This window comes from Populus trichocarpa, chromosome 19 (genome assembly GCF_000002775.5).
Source record: "Populus trichocarpa isolate Nisqually-1 chromosome 19, P.trichocarpa_v4.1, whole genome shotgun sequence".
Taxonomy (NCBI): Eukaryota; Viridiplantae; Streptophyta; class Magnoliopsida; order Malpighiales; family Salicaceae; genus Populus; species Populus trichocarpa.
Window position 1 is genome coordinate 8,985,031 of NC_037303.2, and position 26,290 is coordinate 9,011,320.

The 26,290-nt window shown below is 28.3% G+C and overlaps 1 protein-coding gene across 2 annotated transcripts; it reads left to right on the forward strand.

Annotated features, from left to right (window-relative positions):
• Positions 1–13,130: 13,130 nt before the first annotated feature.
• On the forward strand, positions 13,131–14,719 carry LOC7455210 (protein METHYLENE BLUE SENSITIVITY 1). 2 transcript variants are annotated; one of them, XM_002325432.4, is made up of 2 exons: positions 13,167–13,579; positions 14,445–14,719. In XM_002325432.4, the coding sequence occupies exons 1-2, from the start codon at positions 13,269–13,271 to the stop codon at positions 14,476–14,478; spliced, it is 345 nt and encodes a 114-aa protein (XP_002325468.1). In that variant the 5' UTR covers positions 13,167–13,268; the 3' UTR covers positions 14,479–14,719. The 2 variants fall into 2 exon arrangements, with proteins under 2 accessions (XP_006371268.1, XP_002325468.1); XM_006371206.3 differs by lacking the exon at positions 14,445–14,719 and having other exon boundaries at positions 13,131–13,774.
• Positions 14,720–26,290: the final 11,571 nt, after the last annotated feature.

Below are 26,290 nucleotides of genomic sequence, written 5' to 3' on the forward strand. Positions count from 1 at the left end.
AGTCATGGGCCTTAGTTTTAAGAATCATTTTATCATCACCAAGCTCTAAAGTTTTTCTAAAAACCAAATTTTCATCATCATTCTCTTGTTTAAATTCACTATCAAGATTGTTATAACTCAATTTTAGATTTTCCCCAAAAAATTATCCTTTTCTTTTAAAATTCAAAACAATAATAATAATAATAAAAGCCTAAGAACTTAGCAAGAACAAATTAAGAAGGTTTTCAAATGCATGGAGGAACCAAATTGTGAGTTTGGACAAAAATCAAGAACCCAATTATACCCAAGCTTGAAAGACAATGCAGATATGAGGTCAAATTAAATTATTACTGGATAAATTTGCATAAAAATTAATTTAAAGACTTAATTAGACTTTTAATAGGAAAATTTGATTTAGTAATAAGCCTAATTAAAGGTTTAATTAAGTTTAAAAATTAATTTGAATCAAATTAAAAAAATAAATTAAGTTTAAAAACTTAATCAATGGGTAAAATTAATTTATTTAGGGATTTGATTGGTGAAAAGTTAAGTTTGGAAGCCTAATTTAGGCTTAATTAAGAAGATTGATTTTTTAGAAAACCAAATTTAATTTTTCTAATCTTATTTGGGTGGAATCATGGATAAAATTACAAAAAATCAAAGTTTGGAGGTTAATTAGGAGTTAAATTAAAAAAAATCATAACTAATAACCTTTTTGCAAAAGACATGTGAATTCGGAGACCCAATTCAACTGAAAACAGAAGTGAGATTAAAGAAATTAGAAGTTCAAAGGTCAGTTAGGGATGAGATTAAAAATATCTAAAATTGAGGACCAAGATGAAAAAGATACTAAACTCAGGGGATCATTTTAAAACTTGACAGGGGTGAAATTGAATTGATTCTTAGAATCAAAATTCAATTGAGGATTTAATGGAATAAATTAAAGATTTGGGGGCTGAAATTAAAAAAAAAAGGTTAGTGACTTAATTTAGGTCAAAAGAGTAAAAAACAACACCATTTTATTTAAATGAAAAGGTGTGTTTTGGTGTTGTTTTGGTCAATAAAATTCAAAAATAAAAGTTACAGACAACATGTCATCTGACATTGTTTTGTCATCCCCTACCATTATACTAGAAAAGCAACTTCTGAAGCTATTTTTGGAGGCCATTTAATGCTTAATCTCTCTTCCAAACAAGACAAAAGACGCACACCATCTTCATCCTCCGACTTTGTACTACACCCTGTCCTTTTCTTCATCAGTTTGCAACCTTGCAACCACTGCAATAAATGGCTAAAATATCTAACCTGGCTAGCTTTAACAGTCTAGTTTTGTGCATCAAGTTGCTTGTTTATGGCCAATGGTTGGGATCATTCCTAATCAAATCAATGGCCACAAACCATGCTCGAGAAACATCCTATGTTCTTCTTTCATCTCCTATAAATAGGGTTGAATTCCGTGCAGAAAGGGAGGAGAAAAAAATAAGTGAAAAGGACCCTTTCATAAGAAAAAAAGAAGTAAAACCGAAGCAACAAAAAAAAACACCCCTTATATCAAACCCTCTTGCATTTTCAACCTACTACCCTTACAAAAAAAAAAAACTAAAATACCCTTATCAATCCCTTTCATTTTTTTCTCACATAAACCAATAACAAAAGGCCCTCATACTAATTCCACCACTGTTTTTCCCTTCCAATGCAGCTTCTCCTTTAGCTTCAAGCAATTCTTTCATGCCTCATACCAGCAGCCACCACAAGCTCCTTCACATCTAGACCAACATCATCAACAACATTATAGTCACCACGCCTCACTACCATCACGAGTCAACATTGTTTTTTCCTCTTTTAGTGCATATCAGCAACCAACCTCACTTACACCACCGTCGACCTCAACTAAGACCACCACACCACGACTAAAGCTCTATTAGCCAACAATGTCTCATCCAGTCCGAGTAACTTTTTTTATCCCTTCTATTTTAATTTACTATTACAATAAACCATACAGAACATGAAATAATTCATGTTCTGCAAATGTTATTAATTTGGTCACTAAGCTAGACGAGTGACCATATTATATCGGCTGAGCTGGGTCCAATCTACTTATAGAGAGAGAGAGAATAAGCTTGTTGGATCGTCTGTTGGCCCAACAAATCAGGTTAAGCTGTGGACTTGGACCTTAAGACTAATAAGCTCAACCTATGTGGCTAGGTCAGCCCAACCCATACTTAAAGGCATGTTTGGCCCACCTCATTTTTTCTTAAGAGATAATGTCTTGTTGAGTCCTTAGAAAACATGCCCTTAAGGCATTTTTAATGTCTCTGACTTTAGGCTAAGGGCATGTTTGACAAACATGCTCCAAGCCTTTTCCTTTTAGTTTTAATTTGTCTTTATTTGTGTGCATAGCCAAACATGCCTTTAAAGATTTTAAAAAAATTCTAAGAAAATTCAGGGATCATTTTGAAATTATTTATGGGTAGCTGGCATGTTTTCTCAATAGTTTTTGTCTAATATCAGATTGTAGAATTACACAGTAAGATATGAACCCGGTATTAAAAATACTTAATTTTTCTCTAGAATTTTAAAAAAAATCCCTTATTTCAGAAAACACAAATATGTTTTTTCTTCAAGAATTTCATTTATATTGGATTGTAAACTTACACTGTAAGATACGGATCCAATGTTAAAAATTCCTGATTTTTCTCCAAAATTTCAAAAATCCAAAAAATTCCATAATTTCAAAAACAAAAAAAAAAATGTTTTCATGCACATGGCCAAATCCTAAAGATTTTTCATGCATATCTTCTAAATAGACAAAATCACATTTTTATCATGTTTTAAATACAAAATAGATATCGTAATCAGTTTATAATTATGCATTAGGGTTTGATCAAAATATCAAAAATCTCATAACAATTATTTTGTTTAGTATTCAAAGTGTAAGGATTTAGTTGTAAACTTTTAATATTTTGAGCTATAAAATTATATTATAAAGTATATCCTCAAGTATTAATGATACAAAATAGAAAATAAATACGGTACTAAAAAATAAGCCTTAGAACAGTTAGGTTTTAACCCAATAAGGTAGAGACTTCCTCATGAATGGAGATTTGTCTTGAATCTTATATAAGACTAACAAATAAAAACGCGGCTTAGAATAACAATCAATCAACAAAGCAGCTTACCTTAGGTAGAGTGCACTGGGGGTGATGTGTCTTTCAATTGCACAACTAGTTTTCTTACCCAGACTCTCGTAGACTATAGGTTTTCTAGTGATTATGATAATAGGTGATGACTCCCTCAAATCATAACTTTATGATTAAACCTAAATACCCTTCAATTTCAGGAGGTAGTTCTGCTATTCGACATCATACACACCACGATAAGGATCATAAATTTATGAAACTCAACAACAAAGTTAAAGGCATTTTCAAGTATTTATACAATTATAACAATATTAAAACCAATACTACTTTTTCAAAGTTTACATCTTGATGGAAGGTTTTTAATTTTGTTGTCTGACCTTTAATTATGAAACACGTTGCAATACCATTGAATTTATAGATGTCAAAGATCAATTGATTATTTTGAACATTAGGTCATGTTTATATTGGTTTTACAACTCCGAGTGTGATGGTATATAAATAGGTAAACTTTGAAGATAAAGGTTTATAACAATAGAGGTAAAGGTATGATATAATACAAATAGATAATATTGGTTGTAAGATTCAATTTGTTTTTAGTTAGTTAATAGAAAAGGTAGTTATTGACATTAAAAAAAAAACATTTTAAAAAAAAAGGAACGTGGCAATAAATTTTATAATATGAGACTAACAATTGGCTTATTGATAAGTTGGTAGGTGCATAAAGGGATGCAATAGGTCTGGTCAGATCTGGTGACTCGACCTACTGTTTTTTTTATCTTTTTTGAAAAATCATCTCTTTATATTTTTGTAGCATTTTACAAGATCACCTAATAAATTTATGCAAAGACTCACACATATCCTACCAATAATCTATTTTTAAATCATATTTAAAAATTAATACTATGTAATTTAAAAATATAAACTTATGTCTTTGAATATATTAATGATCTATACTAAGTAGAAAAATATTAGTGAATAGTATGGATGTCTATATAAATCATTTAAGATGATTTTTATGTTTAAAAATTATTTATGTTGTCAATTAATCATACTTAGGATTTAACCTATGATGAGGTTACAACTACCTTTAATAAAAAAAAAAAAAGAAGAAGAAGGAATTCTAGACCTCGAACACTCAATAAAGGTAATTTGTTGTAAAAGCACTACCATGTAAAGAAACATAAGAGTTCTGAAGGAGACTATGTTCTTAGGGAACTTAAGTACAGAAAAATAAATAAAACAATAAATAAAAAGCAATGAAATAAAGCAATAAAAACTCTTTAGGGGAAAATTATAAATAAATTTGAAAGAAATTGAATATATAGGGCTGCTCATTTTTTCTTAGCAGCTAATACGACCTATTTATATTTTTACAGAGTTGAATCCTACTTGCATAGGTAATTCTTATCCTATAAAAATATTGGTATCACATAAAGAGGCTTATTAAATCTAATATAAGCTAAATTTCTTTTTTATTTTTACACAAGTGAAAACTAGACTAATCTTTAACTTATGATTAGTTATGTTATTAAGAATTTCTGCTCTAAATTGGAATGTATCTCTCTAGTTGTGTGCACGTTTAAAATCTGTTGATCGATCACTTTTTTCTAGTCAATTATGATTTCGAATCACTTGATTGGTAGGTCAATTACTTCTTCAACATTTTTGATAGATCAAGGACTTCTCCATTTTTATCAATTATTCTAATTCAATATCAGTTTTAGCTCACATCTCTTATTTTATAGTGTAACCAATCATTATATGTTTGACACGATTGTGTTTATTTCATATGTTAATAATGACCCTATATTACTTTATTTCTTAAATGAATGAATATTAACCCCACCACTCTTGTAGTAAAATTCTTTAATCAAATCAATCAAATATAATGTGACAAATAATATTATTCATCTAAAATTAGTCAATCATGTTTTAAAACATATTTGACATGTCAAACACTTCAACTAATTAACTTAATTTGAAAACTATGTGTGCTTTAGCTTTTAGGCGCAACATTTGGGTTTCTTAAATTGCACCAAATTCTTTATCTTTTATATAAAATCCCTAAACTCTCTAAAAGCCTTAAAGATTTTTCTACAAAGATTCAATCAATCTCCCTTCTTCCTAAGATTAGAATGACACTTTCAAGTTTCACTTTAAAATCAATCTTCCTGGTCCACTACTACTATTTATAAATTGCCTTCCTTACTTTAATGTTTCACTATCAATGCTACTCAAAGCAAAAAAAAAAAAAAAAAAATTTTGCCTATTCTATAAATAGATGCCTCAATATGATGAAAAATTTCACTTTACCCAAGACATTGAAAGAGAAAAAAATTCATTTTCAAGATGATCATGTAAATCTAAACGTCTAGAGAAAAAATATCCTAATATAGCCAAATGTTTCTCCCTCAAATTACATCGGATGATTTGACAAAAAGCAATATTATTTTTGGAAAATAATGGAGATGCCATAAGAATTTTTATATGATTCAACTATCACGAGTTATATCAAAACCCAACAAAAAGCTTTTAATAACCTTTTCCTTATTTTCTTCTAAACCCAACAAAGGTATGTACAAACCATTACTCTTTATTACTTGTCTATAATAGGTGTCAACTATCTAACTAGTAAAGAACTCTTTGCAACCATAAATATCGATACTAATTCATTTGAAGACTCCGTAAAAGGTGTATCAAAATTTTCAGGAATAAAAAAAATGAAAAGAAGACACAAACCTCTTTTTTCTTTAAAGAATATCTAGCCTTTATGTAATACTAGGCAAACAAGTACTTGATCTGCTCTAAATCCAAAAAAAATCCACTAAAACTTACTTAAAGATAATAGTAGTTTTAGCAAAAGGTAGGATTGTAACTATAGCAAAATTTAGGATTATAACTTTAGGTCCCTTGATTTTAGGCCATGTCTATAAGGTCTTAGAGAAATATTGAACAAGGTATAAAGATGAACTATTTATGATAAAAGGGAAATATTTAGGGTATTCTAATTGGTTTAGGCATGGGTAACTACCTATTTTTCTAGGTTAAGTAATGTAAGAACGAACCTTAACCCTAATTCCTTTTTTTTTTTGAAAAATAGTTTGCTAACATCTTTATTTCTTAAGCATTGTTTTAGAGAATATGCATAATTATTCTTCAATCTCGCTAATAGGAGTGATATAATGATATTTCCTTTGGCATCATCTACGGTAGGTCCTTAATGGTTGCTACTGATATAAAACCAAAATTCAAATTAAAATAAGCTTGAAAACATTGTAGTTTGGAAAAGCATCCTACCATATAAAGACTTGCAATTTGGAATAGAAACTAATGACTTCACCTCTTTTAAAAACTATACCCTCAACTATTATTGTTAAAAACCAAGAAGTCTCATTCATCTAAACGATCAAAGTTTCTTCCTTATCCACTTCTAAAGTACCATCAGCTTGAATTGTTTCTTCTCGGCCAAGTAATTATACTACAGTATAAAAAAATCATAATGTTTCCAAGTACTATTATAAGCTCTTCATAGTAATAGAGCCTCTTAAGGAACTTTTCTTTAAGTTGACAGTGTGCCTAAACCTTAAAAATATATCTTTATATAAGCATAAATAGTATTGGATAACATGGCTACTCATTCTATAAAGGAAGGAAGAACAACTTAATACACCAATATAATCACCTTAGGAACTGCATACTTTAGTGAAAAAATGGGTGATCATATTGAGAACAATCAAGGTAAAAGAATTGACATTAATAATTGACCATATTTCTATTAACCTAGAAGATGTTATCTTGATGGGTTCTATAATGGCTAAAGTTTCCTCTTCCTCAATAGTAGTAAAAGACCATTATATCAATGCTTCTACATCTCTTATTGAAAAGGAAGATGTTATGATACCATATCAACCTTTTATGGTGATTCATTCAAGCTAATGTGTAAGTCTTTATGGTTACTTAAAGAAAGAATTTTAGCTTTTATGTTTTTAATATTGATAAAAATGTTTGTTCCTTGTATTAGGGAACTTTAGATATCCTACTCTCTCAAATCTTTACTCTTCCATCAATTGACATTTAATCTTTTAAAACAATTCTCAAGGAAAAGGACAGCTAAAAGATTCATTACTAGCTAATATTAAAGAGATTATGACCATTATTACATTAGAAGACAGAATATCAAAGAGGTTATGACCATTCTTATACTAGAAGACAATGTTTTAGGTAATAAAGCCTTTATCGATAGACTAAAATAACACATAAAGATATTTTTTCCTTAGATCTTAAAGATTCATCGGATCATAGTGCAAGGGAAGTTTTGGCATAGTTGTAGAAGGATATTAATCCTTTTATTAGTATTAAAGATATTGAAATAAAAGTGTTATATAACTATAAGACTATCCAATAATCTTTTAAAGGTTAAAGAGAATTATGGGAGACTAAATATTCAATTGTCCAACAAGTTAACTAGTCCTTTAAAAATGCTTCTCTCTAGGTTTAATCCTAATAAGTCAACATGACTTGTATAAGAGAAAAACTAATTAAAGCTGAGAAGGGAAATATCAAGGCTAAAACTAATATGATCTCTATAAAGATTGAAGTCATGAATCATGTAAAAAATTTATATCTTTCTAGAAGTTAGCAAACATCACCTCTACTTTTCTTAAATAGTGAAGACCATAAAAAAACAGGGCTTTAAATGACTATGGATTTTTTAAACTAAATAATCAAACATTCGTTTGGCTATATAGTTTGAAATATCAAAATAATAATTTATTTAATAAACCTTTTCAATGGTTTATCTATATAGGTGATAATAGATCTACTAATGTGAGTTAAACCTTTGGTTGAAAGTTCAAGCCTAGTCATTCTATGGTCTGTTTTATTTTTGTCACTCTCGATTATTATCTTTTGGTAATACTTGATGAATTGACAATTTTAAAATTGGTCTCTCATGTTCACAACTTGTGACTAATTGTCGATCAGGTCATGTAAATGAATGATCAGTGGGCTTATATTGGCCTTAGTGAACTTAAATAAATCCATGAGAGTGTACATGAATGATGCTTTAATGAGGTTCACCAATCCTACAACACCTAGATTTCACTTGTAAATATTTGCTGAATGAAGATTATATGCCTCAGTTCTATTCAAAAAGATCTAGTGACATATAGGTTCTTTTTTGACAAAGTTTTGATAATGACCTTTCATCTTCTTGTGGTATATTACCTGTCAATCATTTCATTTTATGTGATTTCCATTTTATTTTGTTTATTTATCATTAAACATTCATTGTGTGAACTTTTTCAAGAAAACCAATACTTGTATTATTTGGTGAATGTTGTCTTTAGAAACCTTAAGGTTCATTTTATTACTTTGAAAACGAGGAGAATGGTGTTACTCCTTTTAGTGTTCAAGATATTCCATGTAGAGCTCATGTACCTTTAAATGCTAAGAGTGAATAATCAAAGCTATTTTTAGGTATAACTTTTGAAAATAAGAAGAAGATTACTCATTGATATCTAAGATAATACCCTACATGGAATCTATTTAACCCTAGATATTTAGAGTGAATATCAAAAAAATTGATATAATTTTTTTAAAAAACAAGATAGGTTATATTTTTGTTTTAGTTTTGAATGTCGGCCTAATAAGCCTTTTAATGTGGGTCGAAACCCAATAGACCTTGTAAACTTGTTTCAATGCTTAATATGCATGAGTGAATGATTTTGATGCCTTTTGGGTTGAAAATGAGAGTACGCAACTAGAAAACAAACATTGTTTTATGCAAATTCTATTTCTAAGCACCAACTTGATGTTGTAATAGAGAATAAATGGTCAAGAACATAATAAATACAATATGAGAGCTATTATAAGGGTCTCAGATAAATGCAGTCTTGGAAAACAAGAAATAAAGTTTGAAAGTATTACGAGACATAGGAATACATAGATCTTTAAAAATATCTATCTTGGTTGGCATAAGGCTAACCTTTTAAACAAAATTAGATAGTCTTTGAATAACAGTACATACATTCCTCAACCAACATCCAACATCATCAATGTAAAGGATAAAAAATTAGACACTAGTAATCCATTAAAGGAAAACCCAATATACCTAGTCATGATTGTTAATAAAAGAAACATGATACATAATTTTCAAAGGGTAATAGGCAATGAACCTAATAATACAGCTCACATAAAGGGTATAAAAAGAGCATTCATTTAGCAAAAAAAAAATCATAATGTAATCTTTCTCCAATTGTTTTGCTTACTAAAGGTAAGCCTTGCCTTTTTAAGCCATCAATACCATAGAATCATTCAATCCAACATAACTTAAACATGCACAAGTTTTAGATCATACTACTTTCTCGATGAGAATCAATACATATAAAACATCAACACACACACACACATATATAGAAACTTAAAATCGAGAAATAAATGATAAAAAGGTAAATAGTAGTATCTAGACAAAAATGATGAAAATATGAAGGTATCAACAAGACTGGGTAGCCAAAGATCATAAGGCGTATGGAGACCCTAAACATTAACTAAAACCTTCTAAGCTATAAAACTTGGAGACCTAGAAAGAAGAGTTTAAAACTTCAAGCTTTGATTGCTATTGTCCTTAAAAAAGACTCTCACAATGATTGTTAATATGTGTGACTCGTTTCCTTTTACTTTACAACTATACTCTCTCTAAAACTCCCTCTTCTTATACTCTCTTTAGTTTTTTCAAAAAGGCTTTATAACCTAAGAGAAAGCAAGAGTGTGTGTGTGTGTATCAAACCTACTTGACTTATGATGCCTAGAAAGACATAACCTTAGGATTAACAATAAGCTAATCTTAATTATTCATAAGACATAGCCAAGAAAGGACATGCAAAGCTAGCCATGGTGGTACAAAAGCAAAAATGCTCTCATTCTATTTGAAGGGAATAGTTTGTTTTAGTTTTTTTTTCTTTTTCAATATTACAATGATTTTCTAGTTTTTTTTCTATATATGATTGTAATAGCCTTGTGGCAAGTGGAGACATTGATGAATAAAATTAGGTATTTTGAGAGTCTCCTTATAGTTATAGTGTTGTTATAAACCTCGTTATTTTTCGTTCTCGACTACGTCATTTATAGGTGTGAAGTCTTTATGATTTTCAAGTAATGAAAAACACATATTAAAAAAAAAGTAGATTGATAATGAAACATAGTTTATCAACACCAATTTCAATCAATATAAACTTTAGATTTATTATTTGAATTGAAATTTTATGGTTTACCATTTAGTTTCAATTCTCTAGTTTGTTATGAATATTATAGTGTTACCCTTAATATAAACATTTTTTATTTGTATTAGGACTTATAATTAATCAATATTGTTGAAATTTGTTTATTCTATTTTTTTATATAAAACCCCTATTTTATTTGATCACAAGATTATCACAAGATATCAATCTTATTATCAATTAAATTTTTTATTTCATCCATTTAAATGAATAAATTAATACTGGTAACACTTGATAAAATTGTTAATTTTTAGGCTATGATTTTATCATCTTCTAGATCATAAACATAACTTAGCCAAGAGTTTGATCTTGGTTGGCCTAAACTCTAAAAACTAATGAAGCTTGCAATGAGTGATATCGTAACACATAGGCAACACATCAAAACCTTTAACATATCGTAACACTCACAACCCAAACAATGGAGTAGATAAGCCTTATTGGCTATATATATAAATTATATAGAAAGAAACTAGATAGTTGGCTGACACTTCGTTGCGGGCCGGACTTATTTTTTTGTAGTGTAAAAAAAAAACAATGCTCAAGCCCTGCTAATGTATTTTAAAGAATGAAAAAAAAACCCACAACTCGACATCATAGAAAGAGAATTGGAAAAAAAAAACAACAATGATTGCCAATCCCCAAGAATCAAGATGTTGAAGTATGAAATCGAAAAAAAAAATCAATGAAAAAAATCTTAAAAAACAAAGTACCAGCAAAATCGGATGAGGCCATTAAAAAACTTGTGAGTAGGATCATACAAATGAGATAATCCAATATAAGAAAAAACAAAGTTTAATTCAAAAAGAATCGAATTTTAAATGAAAAAATAAAAAGAGATAAAAAAAAGCAACCTAAAAAAAATGGGCCACCAGAACAAACCTCTCACCTAGATTACAAGATAAAGATAACCTAATAAAAAAGTAAACCGAAGAAAATAACAAAGTTCATTTTTCAAAATGAAAAACATCGAAGGATGTAATCGAGAAAGAAAACAATGTCAACCCGTGTTAACTTTCTAAATTCATGACCATAACTAGTGACTAAACTATAAGCACTACATCTGGAAAACTACAATTTTAAAACTTGGCACGACCCAATAGGTTGACCCGTGACCCAGGTGACTTGCGGCTTAGACCAAGCCAAGTTTCAAAAGAAATTGGGGGAGAATCAGTGTAAACAGTAAAAAACCCAGGTTGACCCATGTTTTGGTTAACTCGAGGCAAATCCAGTCAAAACAGGGTCAAATTTCATTGACTATTTTCCTTCATTTTTTTTTCAAAATGGTATCATTTTGACTCTTTTTTATATATATATAAAACAACAAGATTTGGTTGACCTGGGTCAACCCACTTGACCCAGGGCCCGATAGTTGTCCTAGATTGACTCCCGAGTAAGGCATATAAACAATGGGAAAAACGAGACCAAATCTAATAAATCAAATATTGAATGATGAAATAAAAAAAATAAGGATAAAAAAATAGCAATTAAGATAATAAAGACCTCATTTGAAAAAAAAAATTGAGATGATTCACTAAAATGTTTATATTGAAGGGCAAAACTGAAAAAAATTAACAAATAAATCCAAAATAAAAAATGAAAATAAAAAGAATGAGGAACAAATTAGAAAATAAATAATCAAGATTTTGAATCTAAGGATGAAATTGAAAACAAATTAAAATTTAAAAAAGGGTTAAGAATCAAAATTAGAAATCAAAACATTTAGAGCCAAACCTTAAATATCCTTAAAAATTGAATTGAAGGGAAAATTTGAAAAGAAAAATAAAATTCATAAAAGAATTCAAAACAAAAAATAAAAATCAAGAGAATGAAGACCAAATATGAAAAAAATTTAAAAATAAGATCATGGATTCAAGGATGAAATTGAAAAGAAATTAAAATTTGATAAAAGAGCCAAGAATCTAAATTAGAAATCAAAATATTGAGGGTTAAACATGTAACATCATAAAATAAAATGACAAATTTTATATAGAAATCAAAAGCCAAATGATCAAATTGAAAATAATTCGATATAATTAAAAAAATAAGGACCAAATATGATAAACTTAACAATTAACACACTTTTAATTTTTTACAAGGGCTTTACATTTTTCAAGGTTCACGAGAAAGAAAGAAAAGAGGAGGAAAAGAGAAAACATCGTCGGAGCTCCATCATGTATGCGGTGGCTATATGAACCCAGACCACTGTGAAGGGATAGGCAAGACACATCAAACTCCACCCTAAATATGATGTTCGGCCACCAGTAGACATTGTATGTGCCGTCCAAAAGGCATAAACGATTCTCATACACTGGTTTGTGCATCACACGCATCAATAGCTTTTCCTTTTTCTTTTTTAATTTAATCCATGCAAATGTTAAATTGCCCCTGCCCTCTAAAATGTTAACAAAAAAAACATAATAAAAAAACAAAAAAACTCTTAATTTTAATTTTAGATTAATTAATTCTAATGACATTTTAGTAACTATATTATGCCAAGAAAAAATAAAAACCAAAAGCACTCAGGCTTTTATTGTTAAAGAAATTTAATTTTTAAAGATATTTTAAATATTACATCATGCAATTTAAAAATTAAAAAAAATTATTTTATTCTATTTAGATTTGTAATAGTAAATACGTCACGTGAAAAAATTACATTTCCTTTGAAAGCATCCAATGAAACTTAAAATTATTAAGTACAAAATAATAATTGAAATAACTATGTGCCCGGTGAAACACATAGTTGTTTTAGTTTTTGTATAAATAACCCCGGCCCTCACGCTCAAGAGTCAAGACAGCCTCTTAGAAAGCAAAGTTCCTCCTCCTCTAGGGTTTTCGCCATTTATTCAAGCCAATAAATTAAAGCGAAGCAATTATGACAGGGAAGGCTAAGCCAAAGAAGCACACAGCAAAGGAGATCGCTGCAAAAGTAGATGCGGCGACAACAAACAGAGGTGGAGGAAAAGCAGGGCAAGCAGACAGGACAGGCCAAGAAAAAGGAGGTCATGCCAAATATGAGTGTCCTCACTGCAAGATAACGGCCCCTGATCTTAAAACCATGCAGATCCATCATGATGCTCGACACCCAAAACTCCCTTTTGAGGAAGACAAGCTTTCCAATCTTCATGCTGTTCATGTTGCTGATTCTTCCAAACCTCGTCCTGGTGTTAAAGGAAGCCACAAGAAGTGAAGTTTATTACAAGAAATAATAACAATAATAATAGTAATTATTATTATTGTTGTTGCTGCTATTGTTGTTGTTGTTAATTGTATCTTTTCCCTTTATTTTGGTTTCTGGGTATGTTTGTGGTGTTTGGATGATGTTATGTTTTTGAGGATGATGGTATTGTGAAATAATTTTTTTTAAAATCTTTGATGTCATATGGGTGTTTTCCAAAATTTATTGCTGCTCTTTTCTGATTTGGTTAAATCTTGGATTTTGTTTCCTATACTGTGATGATGATGATGTTATTAGCTGTGTGTAATTAAAATCACTAGTTGGCAATTGATAAGCATGAAATTAGCCACGATTGCCAGCGTAGCAGTGTGCTGCCAGGCAAGGAAGCTAGGCAGTCGCTGCTACGGATGAGGGAAAGTTTCTTCTTCTTTCTCCTTCTCGATGGTAATTGAATAGCCTTTCTTTGGTGCCTTAGGAATGTCGCCTAGTCTAGTAAGGGCAGCTGGAAGGAATGGTATGTTGGTCTGAGAATGAATAGACTAAAAGGAATGGAATCTTGTAGCTTGTTGAGCTGTTATTCACACTTCCAAAATTCAATATCCAGTCCACGGACTAGGAGTAGGCTTCTAAACACGTGAAGTTCACTATGTTGTTATTTCTTTTGAAATTATGATTTTCATCTGCGTAGCTTGACTTGTTGATTGTGCATTACCGTTTGTGAGAATAGAATATTGCTTATCTTGTGGTGGAAGTGTAATGATGTTCAGAATGCATGTTAATATTTCTCTAGGATGTTTGCTAGTGGAATTTAGAAGATATTTGATTTTGGGTCATAATATGGATTATTTTATTTATCGATTTTGATTATTTCAGTAATTTTGGGGAAGGAAGTTCAAAGTCATCTTGACTGGAGAAGAGGGCTGGCAACTAATTAGGGTATTGTCTGCACTTTGGATCATTTAAGTCTTCTACGATATCCTTCACAGGTATGCCCCAAGGGGATGACTCTAATATATGATCAAATACATTCAAGCTAGGTGGATCACATATAGATCCATCATAGTTTCTAGCTTTGGGAAACAAGTAATGCTTTTCTGTAGTTCTTAACTAAGGTGATAATGATTGTATGGCAGATTGATTTTCATTTATTTTTGTTTTTTGTTTCCTTTTGGTATCCTTTCTACTTGTGTGATTATCTGCATCCTTTTGCTTTCTTAACCTGTCTTCACACACACAAAATAAATAAATAAAAGAACTTAGAGCTTTGGAGGTTGGTGGTCGATGGTTGGAGGTGGTTTCTGATTACCTGGACCTTTTATTTCAATGATAGTGCTCTTGGTGGTCTGCAGGACTGGTAAAACAAGCTCACATACACTCTAATATATATGTATATATGCAAGTATGATTGCTCCTTGGTGTATATGTAGATGTTCAATTACTTCACTAAACTCTCATTTAAGTAGTTGTTGTTGGGCTATTATTTTTCTTTTGAACTTGTATGAAACTGAACTAAATATTCTCTAAGGAACTGCATTGTCATCCCCCATTGTTTATAGTGGAAACTATTTCAGAGTTTCTGTAGTGATGGTGGAAAACTCAAGAGAGGAAGTAATACTTTGACAAAAAAATAATATGATTCTACACTTAGATAGCATTTGGTTATTGTTTCGAAACAGAAGAGGCGGAGATAGTGAGACATAGGAGAGAAAACGATGGTGTACAAGATAGAGCGACTGTCACTGAATCTTGTTTGGTTGATGGTGTATAAGACATAATAAAATATGAAAATATCTATTTTACCTTTAATATGTATTACTATGATACTTACATATTTTAGAAAATAATTAGATATTATTTTTTTTAATTTAATTTATATTGAGTGCAGTATAATAACCCTAGTTGTAAATCCCCGACTAGCCTGACGGGTTGATTAGACTTCACTGATCTGGGGCTTGGGTTGGTCTGGGTTTAAGAAAAATAGTGGAAGGATTGACTTGATTTGACCCGATCAAATCCTAGGTTGACTTGTGATTTGGTTGACCTAGGGTAAAAACCGAGTCGAAAAACTCGTTGATTTTTTTTAAAAAAAAAAAATTGGTCAAAACGATGTTGTTTTGATTTTTTTTTTTAACTCTTGTTGACCCTCTTGATTTTTGTCCCGAGTCGGGAGTTAAAATTATGATAATAATTGTTTTTATCTTTACATGTCTTTGATTGATAATTTTAAAATTAAGAGTTTTTCCATACATATATTAGGGATAAAAAATAATAAATATTGTTTCAATTGTTTTATGGATGAACTTATTTTATTGTCATTGTGTTTTCAACCAAATGCATGCCTTTTATATTTCAGAAAAATAATCAAACACTATATTAAGTCCCTCATGTACAGCAAGGTTGAGAAGTCGTTCATTTTCTTTGTTCTATCCTATGAATGATTCAAAGTGGATGGCCCATGCACTGTTTTTGCAACTATGTATAGGATGGTGATGCGTTCGAAGATTGATTAAGTGCATGTTTAGGAGATAGGAGCGTCGTATATGATGTGTTTTAAAGTATTTATTTATTTAAAAATATATCAAAATAATATTTAATACTTTGAATGCAATTGAAGTAGATAAATGAATAGTTAATACAAGGAAAATTATGTTAAAAAATTATAATTTAAAAAATAACAAATTAGAAATTAGAAAGTTTATTTTTATTGAATATTTATAATCACATTTTAAAAAAGTTTTTAATATTAGGTTTATAATAATTATTTTATTTATTCAAAACCTAAGGAAAAAAACAAATAAAAAATCTAAAAAGCACTGAAAAAAGAGGTAGGTGAATGGGGCTGGAAGGGTGGGCCAGTGTGTTTAGCGTGATACAAGGAAGTCTAGACGTCTATAGAAGGCTAGGCCAGCACGTGTCTTAGGCTAACAGAATAAATGTTGTCTGCCGTATATATATATATAAAAAGATTTGTCGTTGACTGGTGAAGTGGTTGAAAAGCTGGGTTGAGTTTTTAGAATCTAGAAACCTATTTTTTTAAAAAGAAAAAACTTGAAACACACAGTAAGCATACTAAGAACTTTATTAGAATTTTATTAAATTCATTTTCAAATTCAAAATATTCTTTAAAAAATCTAAATGTCAAAAAATCTAGAATCAAATTAAATAAACAAAATCTTGAATGAAAAATGAATTTTAGGCAAGATACACCTATTAATACCAATTTTACCCCTTTTTTTAATATATATCTAGAATGTGGTCACCTTCCTATTAATATGACCTTTTCTCCTCTATCCCAAAACTAAAAAACTAAAACTAAAATAAAATAAAATGAAGTGACCTAAATATAAAATCTTAAAATCAAAAGAATAACAAATGTGTAAATGTAGACTTTTTGGATGAAAAATGATTTTTTTGCATGAAAATGAAAAACTATTTTTTGTTTTATTTGGTTATTCTTCTTTTAATTGCTTTTTATACCGTAAATTTAATTTCTATTTAATTAAATTAGCCTCTAATTAAATTTAAAAAGTTGTCGAACACTTTGAATTCATTGAATGTGGAAAAGAAAAAAAAGAAAATCTCAACAAATGAAATATGACCAAACAAAACATGCAAGGATGAATTTGGAAAAAAAAAAAAAGTTTATTAACAATAATGAAAAATTTTAAAAATAGAATTGTTCATGGAATAATGTTGTCCATAGTGAGTTTAGGCAAATGAACAATAATGCATACCAAAAATAATATTATTTTAATTTCTTTGTGCTTGTTATTTTCCAATGTGATGTTGTGAATTGTCAAAAAAAAAAAAAACTTATTTAGTTATTTTACAATTAAAATAGATATTTACACGGAAGACAACAATTTAATTCTTGACAGAAAAATACATTTTGTAACATGAATTATTCTTTTCTTATTCATGTATTTATTTATGTTTAAATAAAATATTTTTTATTAGCTCCACATTTTTTGAATTAAAGGCAACAAAAATTAAAATAAAGGTTCATAAAAATTTGAAATAATTGAAATAACTAGGGAAAATGAATCTCTTATATCTAAACTCTTTAATATTTTTTAAATACAAATTTATAATGATCTCAAAAGCCAATTTTAATAATAAAAAAAAACATTAGAATGATGCCTTGATATTTTGTATAACACTAAAAGGAAAGAATTCATTAACATGATAAATCATGCCAAAATTCTATTAAAAATAACAAAAAAGAATATTTATTTTCATTTAATGTTAATGAGAAAAGTTTTATTCTTCTTGCATATCATATATAACAATTAAAAACTAATTAATTAATATTACAAAACCTATAATACTTTTTAAAAACAATGACAAAAATAAATAATTATTTTAATTATTTTATTATAGTGCATTTGAATTGAAAAAAAAAACGAATGAAGGGCTAAGAAGAGGTCAGGCACTTGACCCGTATGCCTAGCCAAAAAAAAAAACAAGACTTGTGCACTTGACCCCCCCTTTTTTTTTTGTTGTTAAACTAGGTGTTGTGTAAAAAAATAAGAATAAACATGCGACACATCGTTTATAGCGACAAATGATTCTTTGTCTACTAGTAAAGTTTTTGATAGTTGAAAAGTTAGGTTACGAGTTTTTAGACTCTGAAACACATTTCTCAACCATTCTTTCATCTAAAAACACCAAAGAAACATCATAAGTACCTTATTAAACTTATTTCCAACCTCTAAACAAACAAAATTGATCAAAATTAAAAAAATAACCAAATCAAAAAACTTTTTTTAAGCTCTAATTTACTTTTTCTTGTAAGATGAAAGTCCTAAATCATTCCAATGACACTCCTCTTGTCAAGATGAACTTATTTTATTTTTTAACCGGAATGTGACCAACCAACTACTTTTTCTCTCATTTCTAAAAAAAAAGGGATTGGAATGTAAAAAAAATGAAGCTTCCAACCTAAACTTAAAAAACTAACATTAAAGGTGTCGATTTTTTACCTCATTTTATTAACAACTTTCAAGAAAATCCATATATATAATTGATGTATTTGCGTTATTTTCAGCATTTTCAATATCTTTTAAAAAGAATTCAAAATTCAAAAATTTATTTTCAATGTGTTCAACTATAAACACATCCATTTCAAAATCATTGTTTATTTTTTCATTGAGTCTGCGTTGTTTTCTTCAAAAATATCAAAATACAAAAAACAATAATAAAACATAAAAATATATGGATAAAGGGGATCCTGGGAGGGGAATGTAGATCAATTTGTGATAAAAAAAAAAGAAGAGGAAAAAAAACAAAGAATCCAAAGAAAAAATCAACATTCTTTTTATAAGATAAACTTTCAAACTTTGATGAGGGGTGAAGCTTAATGAGTACACCCCTTCCCCTTTTATTTTGCATTTTAAATTGTTGCTCATAATGTTTGTTAAGTATCTTTTAAAATTTGTTTAAAAATCATGATTCTTGTTTTGAGATGTTTACGCATGCCTTGAATATAATTTTTATATGTTCAAGTTTTGTTTAATTGTCCTGCTTTGATGTGTTAGAATATGATAATGGAATGATAAATGTTAGCATAGAATGTTGTTTTGCATACTTTGATGTTTAGTTAATCAATTTTTTAAATTCATGATAAGTTGTTTAGGTTATTTTAGTTTAGCTTGCTGGATTTGTTGAAGTTGTGAATATATTGTTTAAGCTTCAAAACAATGAGTTTAATCAATAGAACAAAACATGTTTAAGAAAATGTTATTTTTGCTTGTTGTCATTATTTAACTTTCTTTAATTCTTTTTTTTTTATGGCTCAAGCAATTTATTTTGAGTATGTTTAAGCTTTGATTGCTAAGTTTAGGCTATTTTCTAGGCTCATTATGCTTCTTTTCTGAATTTTGCCTTTACCGGAAATTTATAGGCCTGGTAGCATTTCTGGTTTGACATTCATTCTTTGAACTTTACCTTAGGTCATTGATTTTTATGTCTTTTTGATTGATTGATGGTTCTTACATATATACATCCATACTTGTTGATCATTAATTTAGGATCTTTATGGCTTAAAAACACTGATTTAATAGCTTTTCATGTTCGTTTTTTTTACTGTCTTTTGTGTAAAATTGTTAATCGTTATGATTTGGTGTTTATTGTGATGATTCAACTTTAAAATCTTTCTTGAATGTTTTCACATATGTATGTGCTTTTAGTTTGATGTAATCTGGTTTGTTATTGAGATCATGTTTCTGGGGTCATCCTTGTGTTCTTCGTGTTCTTAAGCATATTCAAATGTTTTTTTTCCTATTTGATATTTGTTTTTTTTTTTTTTTTATTTTGGGTCTTATTTGTGGGCTTGGGCCTTTGGCTCAGGAAGCCCAGCCCATGTAACTAAACTAATTTCATTTATGCTAAGACAATGTTTGGATGTCTTAAAGTTTTCAAAAGAAAAAACACAATATTTTGTTCTTAAAGTATTTTTAAAGCCTTTAGTTTTTAGTTAAGGATGTCTTCAACAAACATCTCATACTGATTTTTAATTAATATTTTTTTTTTGTGTTTTTGTTAAACAAACCCTCAAGTAATTGTTAAAAGTTCTGAAAACATTGATGGATCATTTTAAAATTATTTATGGGTCTCTTGCATGTTTTCCAACCATTTTATTTAATATTTGGGTTGTAAGCTTACATTATAAGATATTGACTTGATATTAAATATACATTTTTTTTGCAAAATTTTAGAAATATAAAAAATAAAAAAAATACATTTTTATTTGTTTGCATTTAAAATTTTCATGCATATTTTATAAAAAAATAAAAATTGAATTTTATTATACTTGGAAAAATATATAAAAAAAAACTCAAACAATGGGCACCACAACAAGTTTGTGATTATCCATTAGGATTTGACCAGAATCTCAAAAATACCACAAAAATCATTTTGTTTAAATTTGAGATATGTATTTTACATAATTTTTGGGTTTTAGAATAGTTAAGTTTTAGCATGAGAAGATAAGGACTTCTTCACCAAGAAAGACTTTTCTTAAATCTTAGAATGACCAACAAATAGAAATATAACCTTAGAAAAAAAAACAATCAATAAATAATACAGCTTATCATAGGTAGGGTGCAATAACGGTGTTGCTTTTTCGTGATGGACAACTAGTTTTTTTACCTAGATTCTCGCAGACTATTAGGTTTTCTAGTGATCATAATATTAGGTGATGACTCCTGAACTCTTCAAATCATATTTTTATTATTTATCCCAATGCATCTAAAACTCTCTTCGATCCATGAGCCAGATCTGCCATTTGATGCAATGCACGCCACGATAAAAAGGACCAAATATGCATAAATGAAGTCTTTTGGGATGAAAATGATGTTTTTCATCCAAAAATGAAAAAAGCCCTATTTATTTTTTGTTTTGTTTTTATTTTGATCTTTTTTATTTTAATTATTTTTAATAGTACAAATTTAAATCTTATCTCATCAAGTTGACTTCTAATTTTCTAATTTAACTCTGAAATTTCATAAAACACATTTAATTCTCAAGAACATGTATAGAGAAAAAAATATATCATAAACTTCACATGGAATGATGAAATTAAAACATATTACGTGGAAAATTTTAGTAAATTCATGGATTTTAATGGGATAAAAAGCAATTACGTTATTTTCACACTACTACTTAACCATTTTGTTAACTTAAACTAATAGAAGAATTAGATTAAGAATCCATTAACATGTTGGGACCTAATCAAGATGAAATTAGGTTGGTAACCTATCTAAGTTATTCTAATAGATTAATTTTTTTCGTTTGCTTTTTTAGTTAATATCATCTCCACATGTATGATTTTGTTGGTGTTGGTGAATAATTGTATTAAATACATAAATGATATTAGTAATATAAACCAAAGGTTAACAACTTACATTAAATTGATTGGTTAAACTTTTTTTTAATTAAAAATAGTTATGATTAATTAACGTAAACGAAAACAACACAAGAAATACAATAAGCACAAACAATACAAAATTTTGTTAAATATGGTCACCACTAAATTGATTGGTTAAACTTTTTTTTAATTAAAAATAGTTATGATTAATTAACGTAAACGAAAACAACACAAGAAATACAATAAGCACAAACAATACAAAATTTTGTTAAATATGGTCACCACACAAAAACTCTAATTTAAAATTTTATTACTAAATATTTTCTCTTCAAATAGTCTTTTGAAACTCAAACTAAACAACAATATTTATACGAGTCCTAGGACTAAACCATATAAGAAAAATATTTTCCTAAACTAAATAAAAATAAAAATAACTAAGGAAACAAATAACTTCCCTTAAAAATCCTCTTGCATAAGTCTTCCTTAGTTGAAAAAAACTTATAATCGAGTTTTCTCAATCTCGTGGATATCTAATCAATACTCTTTAACCTCTTTTCTTTATTTGCTTCAAGTGTATAACAATTTTAGATATGAATTTCAATTCTTTCACATTAAATTTTGCATAAGAAACATCAATTGATAAATGATTTATCTTTCACTGGCTTCTAAAGTAATGAATTACAAATCTCAAACTTGTTCCATCAACATGTGTTATATCCACATAACCCTCGAACAAATTTGCATTTGTGTTAATAGTAAACTTGTAATTAAAAGAATCATCATAACATATATCAATAAATGTTTTTTGCTGAGCACCTTTCATATTCTCTTTACACTCAACTTCTAACTTATCAATAAAAATAATATTGATGATATAATTATTGTCATTATTTATGCTGTCAAATAATCATCACCAAAATAAATATTATAAATTAGTGGAGAATACCAATCAAAATCTACTCAACATAAAAGAGATTACAAAAATCTCTATAATATTCATCTCGATTAAGAAAATACTTTTATAGTCATGCCTTTGAAACAGCTATAGATTTGTGATCATGATCCTCTAGTTTTCTCTTCTTCATCTATGCTAATTGAAGAGATAATTCTTCAACTTGCCTCTAAAACTAGGAATTATGTGGCTTTGATACCAATTGACATTAATAGAAACAACATAAGAAAGACAACAAACATAAACAATATATAATTCTGTAGAATAAGGTCACCACATAAAAACTCTAATTTAAAATTTTATCATTGAATATTTTCTTTTCAAATTGTTTTTTGAAAATAAAACTAAACAATAATATTTATACTAGTCATAGTCCAGTATTGTATAAGAAAAAAATAAAATTCCTAAATTGAATTATTCTTATTTTAAATAGGAAGAATAAAAACATCATAAAGAATAAGATTTTCCTAAACAAAATAAGAATAAAACTAAGAAAACAAATAATTTTCCCTAAAAATCCTTCTACATGATTGATTTTAGCTATGTTTATTGTTATGATTTTTGTAATAATCTAACAATAATTGAATTGATAGAATAATCTACTTTATGCTTTAAGAATATTTGTTTTTTAACTCTTGTAATGGTCACTAGTTTGAATGACTAGTGCTTTAAGAATATTTGTTTTTTTAACTCTTGTAATGGTCACTAGTTTGAATGACTAGTTGAGAATCAAACTAGCGGACTAGCAAAAGTGGCTATTTATTAATTTTGTTTTAAAAAAATAGCATATTTTTATTTTAATTATTAGTAAAATAACATAGTTTTGAAAAATAATTGGCGAAATAACATAGTTTGTACATGTTATAATTATGAAACATGATATTCAAGCTTGTTGCTATTCAAAATCATGACATTTAAAAAAAATAATGAAATGGATTGCACATAAGGAGAGAAAAATAAAATAAAGACTCTAGAGACATACTGAAACTTTGATTGCAACACAACTGGTATTATCTGAAAGATCTCAATGAGATGAAACTAACAACATCAAGGAAAGTCATTAACGGTGATCCAAGTGTTCTACACTTGCGGTTCAAAGGTGGCAGATGGCTTATCATTGGTGATATTTTTTTGTGTCATTTGATTTGTTTTATTGAGATTTTTTCAACGATAACAATGGGTTATAATCAAAGTTTCACAACCCGATTTATGCATATCATAATAAATAAATAAAATTTGCGCATTGGTGCTTGAAGAGAAATTGCAGCAGAGTTAGTAAACCAATGGTAAAATCTTATATTATTGTCGGTTCTAACAATTATGTTTCATTTTCTATTGTTATTATTTTAAAAATCATGTCCATTAAACCAATTAAACCAAGCCCGGTAAAGACAAAGACTTATTGAATGGATAAAAAAACCTAATAGTAATTATCCAAAACTAAGAGTAATTTTAAAAAGAATGTAAGGCTATTTTAGTAAAAACAAAATAGAATAAAAGCACACTTCAAGTCATAGTTATCAAACCTAGCTCGGGAGTTGACCTGGACATGAAACCGGGTCTCGGGTTTCATGGGTTGACCTAGGTCAACTTAGGAAAATTTTAAAAAAAAATATTTGAGGTTTTAATATTTCACATGAAATTTTTTAAAATAATTCATGTGGATGTAAGCTATACATTGTAAATAATGAAGTTTTAGAGATTATTTCAAAAGGTTTTTTTTATCTCATATTGAAAAAATATTATATTTTCCTTTTAAGTTGAAGTATTTAAATAAAAAAAATTTCTTGTTTCCCATTGAAAAAACACAAATTTTCTCTTGTGAATAAAGATTATATATACTAATGAGCTTTCAATCCCAAATTAAAAAAATAAAATTTTTTTCTAGTGGTTATATAGTGAACTTTAATATGAGTTAATAAAGGAAAAGGTGATAGGTTTGCACGTATAAGATTGGATTGAGTAAGAGGAAAACTTTTGATTGCTTTCCATGCACGCGAAGTAACGCTTATGCTTTCTCGACCTTACCTTTTGCCTTTCTTTATAATTTGTTCTTATCTATCTATAACTAAAACCATTTTTTTTTTGTAAATTGTTTTTGTTCCTCTTTTAACTAGAACCACTAATTGTTTATTTTGTCCCTCCTTTAATTAAAACCATTATTATAAGAAAAAATAAAAAATGTCAATTTGATCAAAGAAAAATTTTTGACATAAAAAAAAGGTTTACGACGGGTTTTGTTGGGACACTTAGGTCATAGGTTGAATTGATGGGTTAGGTAAAATTCACTGGCCAATTGCATGCCCAGGTTTTACCTTCTTCAAACCCGACCAGTCTACAAGGTTACCTAGGTCCTAGGTCAATACCCCAGGTTGAGCTGGATCTAATAACTATAATTTAAGTATGACTTAACTTTTTTTTAGATTTCTTTCCTTTTCTTTTAGAAGGTTTCATATTTTTCATGGGCATTTTGCCTCTCTATTGATAAAAAAAAAATAAAATTATTAGGTTCTTTATCAATATAATATATTAAATCACTGCAAGCAAAGTCTTATTTAATCACAAACCATTCATCTGTTAACGCCATTAAAACTTAATGAATGACCAATGAAATGGCAACATGGAAAACATTACTGCCAAAAATATTTTTCATGTTATGTTTCATTTATCACCCCTCAAGTCCTAACAACTTTAACAAATGGAGAGTTGTTATTATGGACAAAATGAAATTTATGTTGATAAAAAAATATAATAAATTATTTTTTATTAATAAAAGATGAATTATCCGAAGCTAAAACAAAACTGGAAAAACATTATATTATATAAATGAATATACTATTCACTAAAACACAGTATTTTCACCATTTTGTTCTTCCAACTTAAACAAGTTGAATTTGAGGTAAGATAGTTTTTCACGAGGACCTATTGGTAATTGTTTATTTGTATAGGGGCAATTGATTTTTATAATTTAAAAGTGAATAGTTAAATGATTGTATTATCTTTAAAGGTAAAAATAAATAAATTATATGGAATGGTTTTTAAATCATTTCCAATTTACAATCATAGTAAAATTACTCAATTACCATTTAAATCAAAATTTTTAAAACTATAATCCAAGGGTTTTTTGGATTTTTTATCTTGATTTTTCTTGTAATAACCAATATGAATAAAAGTCAATTTGGTCCTTTTCAAGATATTAAAGTAATTAAAAACAATAAGGGTTGATGTTTGAAAATCACGTGCTAGCGTGTGTGGGAGGGTCGTTGTGGCCTCCTTTGTTGGCTAAAAATGGCTGACCATTGTGTCTCAAAAACTTTCGAGTGGAGGTGCTTCCATTGGATAGTGTGTGTATGATGGTTCACGTTGGCTAAGCAACACTATTTTTTCTTTCTCATAGCCTCAAGATTCACGCAGGCCAACCACATTTAAAAGGTTTCCTTCTATTTGCTTTGTTTTTCAAATGTAGTTCTCATTTTGTTAATTGTACTTTGTTTGTTTTAAATCTTTTTTTTTTATTTTTCTTTTAAATTTCATCCCTTAAAAAAATTAAAAGGTGTCCTCCCATTTTATTTATTTATTTCAATTATAGTCCTTAATCTTTTAATTACTCCTTTTTTTGTTTTATATTCTTTCTTTATTTATTTTTCTTTTCAATTTCATTCCTTGATATTTGATTTAATTGGATTTTTATATTAATTTTAGTTCTTATTTTTTTATTGTTACTTTTTTACATTATTTTTTTTAATTGACGGGTTTACCATGCTAACTCGGATTGGTTTGAGTCTTTGACGCCATTTTATTTTATTTTATTTTAGTATGTAATTTAATTTTTATGTTGACAAAAAAAATTTGGACCCTTTTTAATTATTTTTTTTGTGTTTTTTGAAAAATAAATTAGGT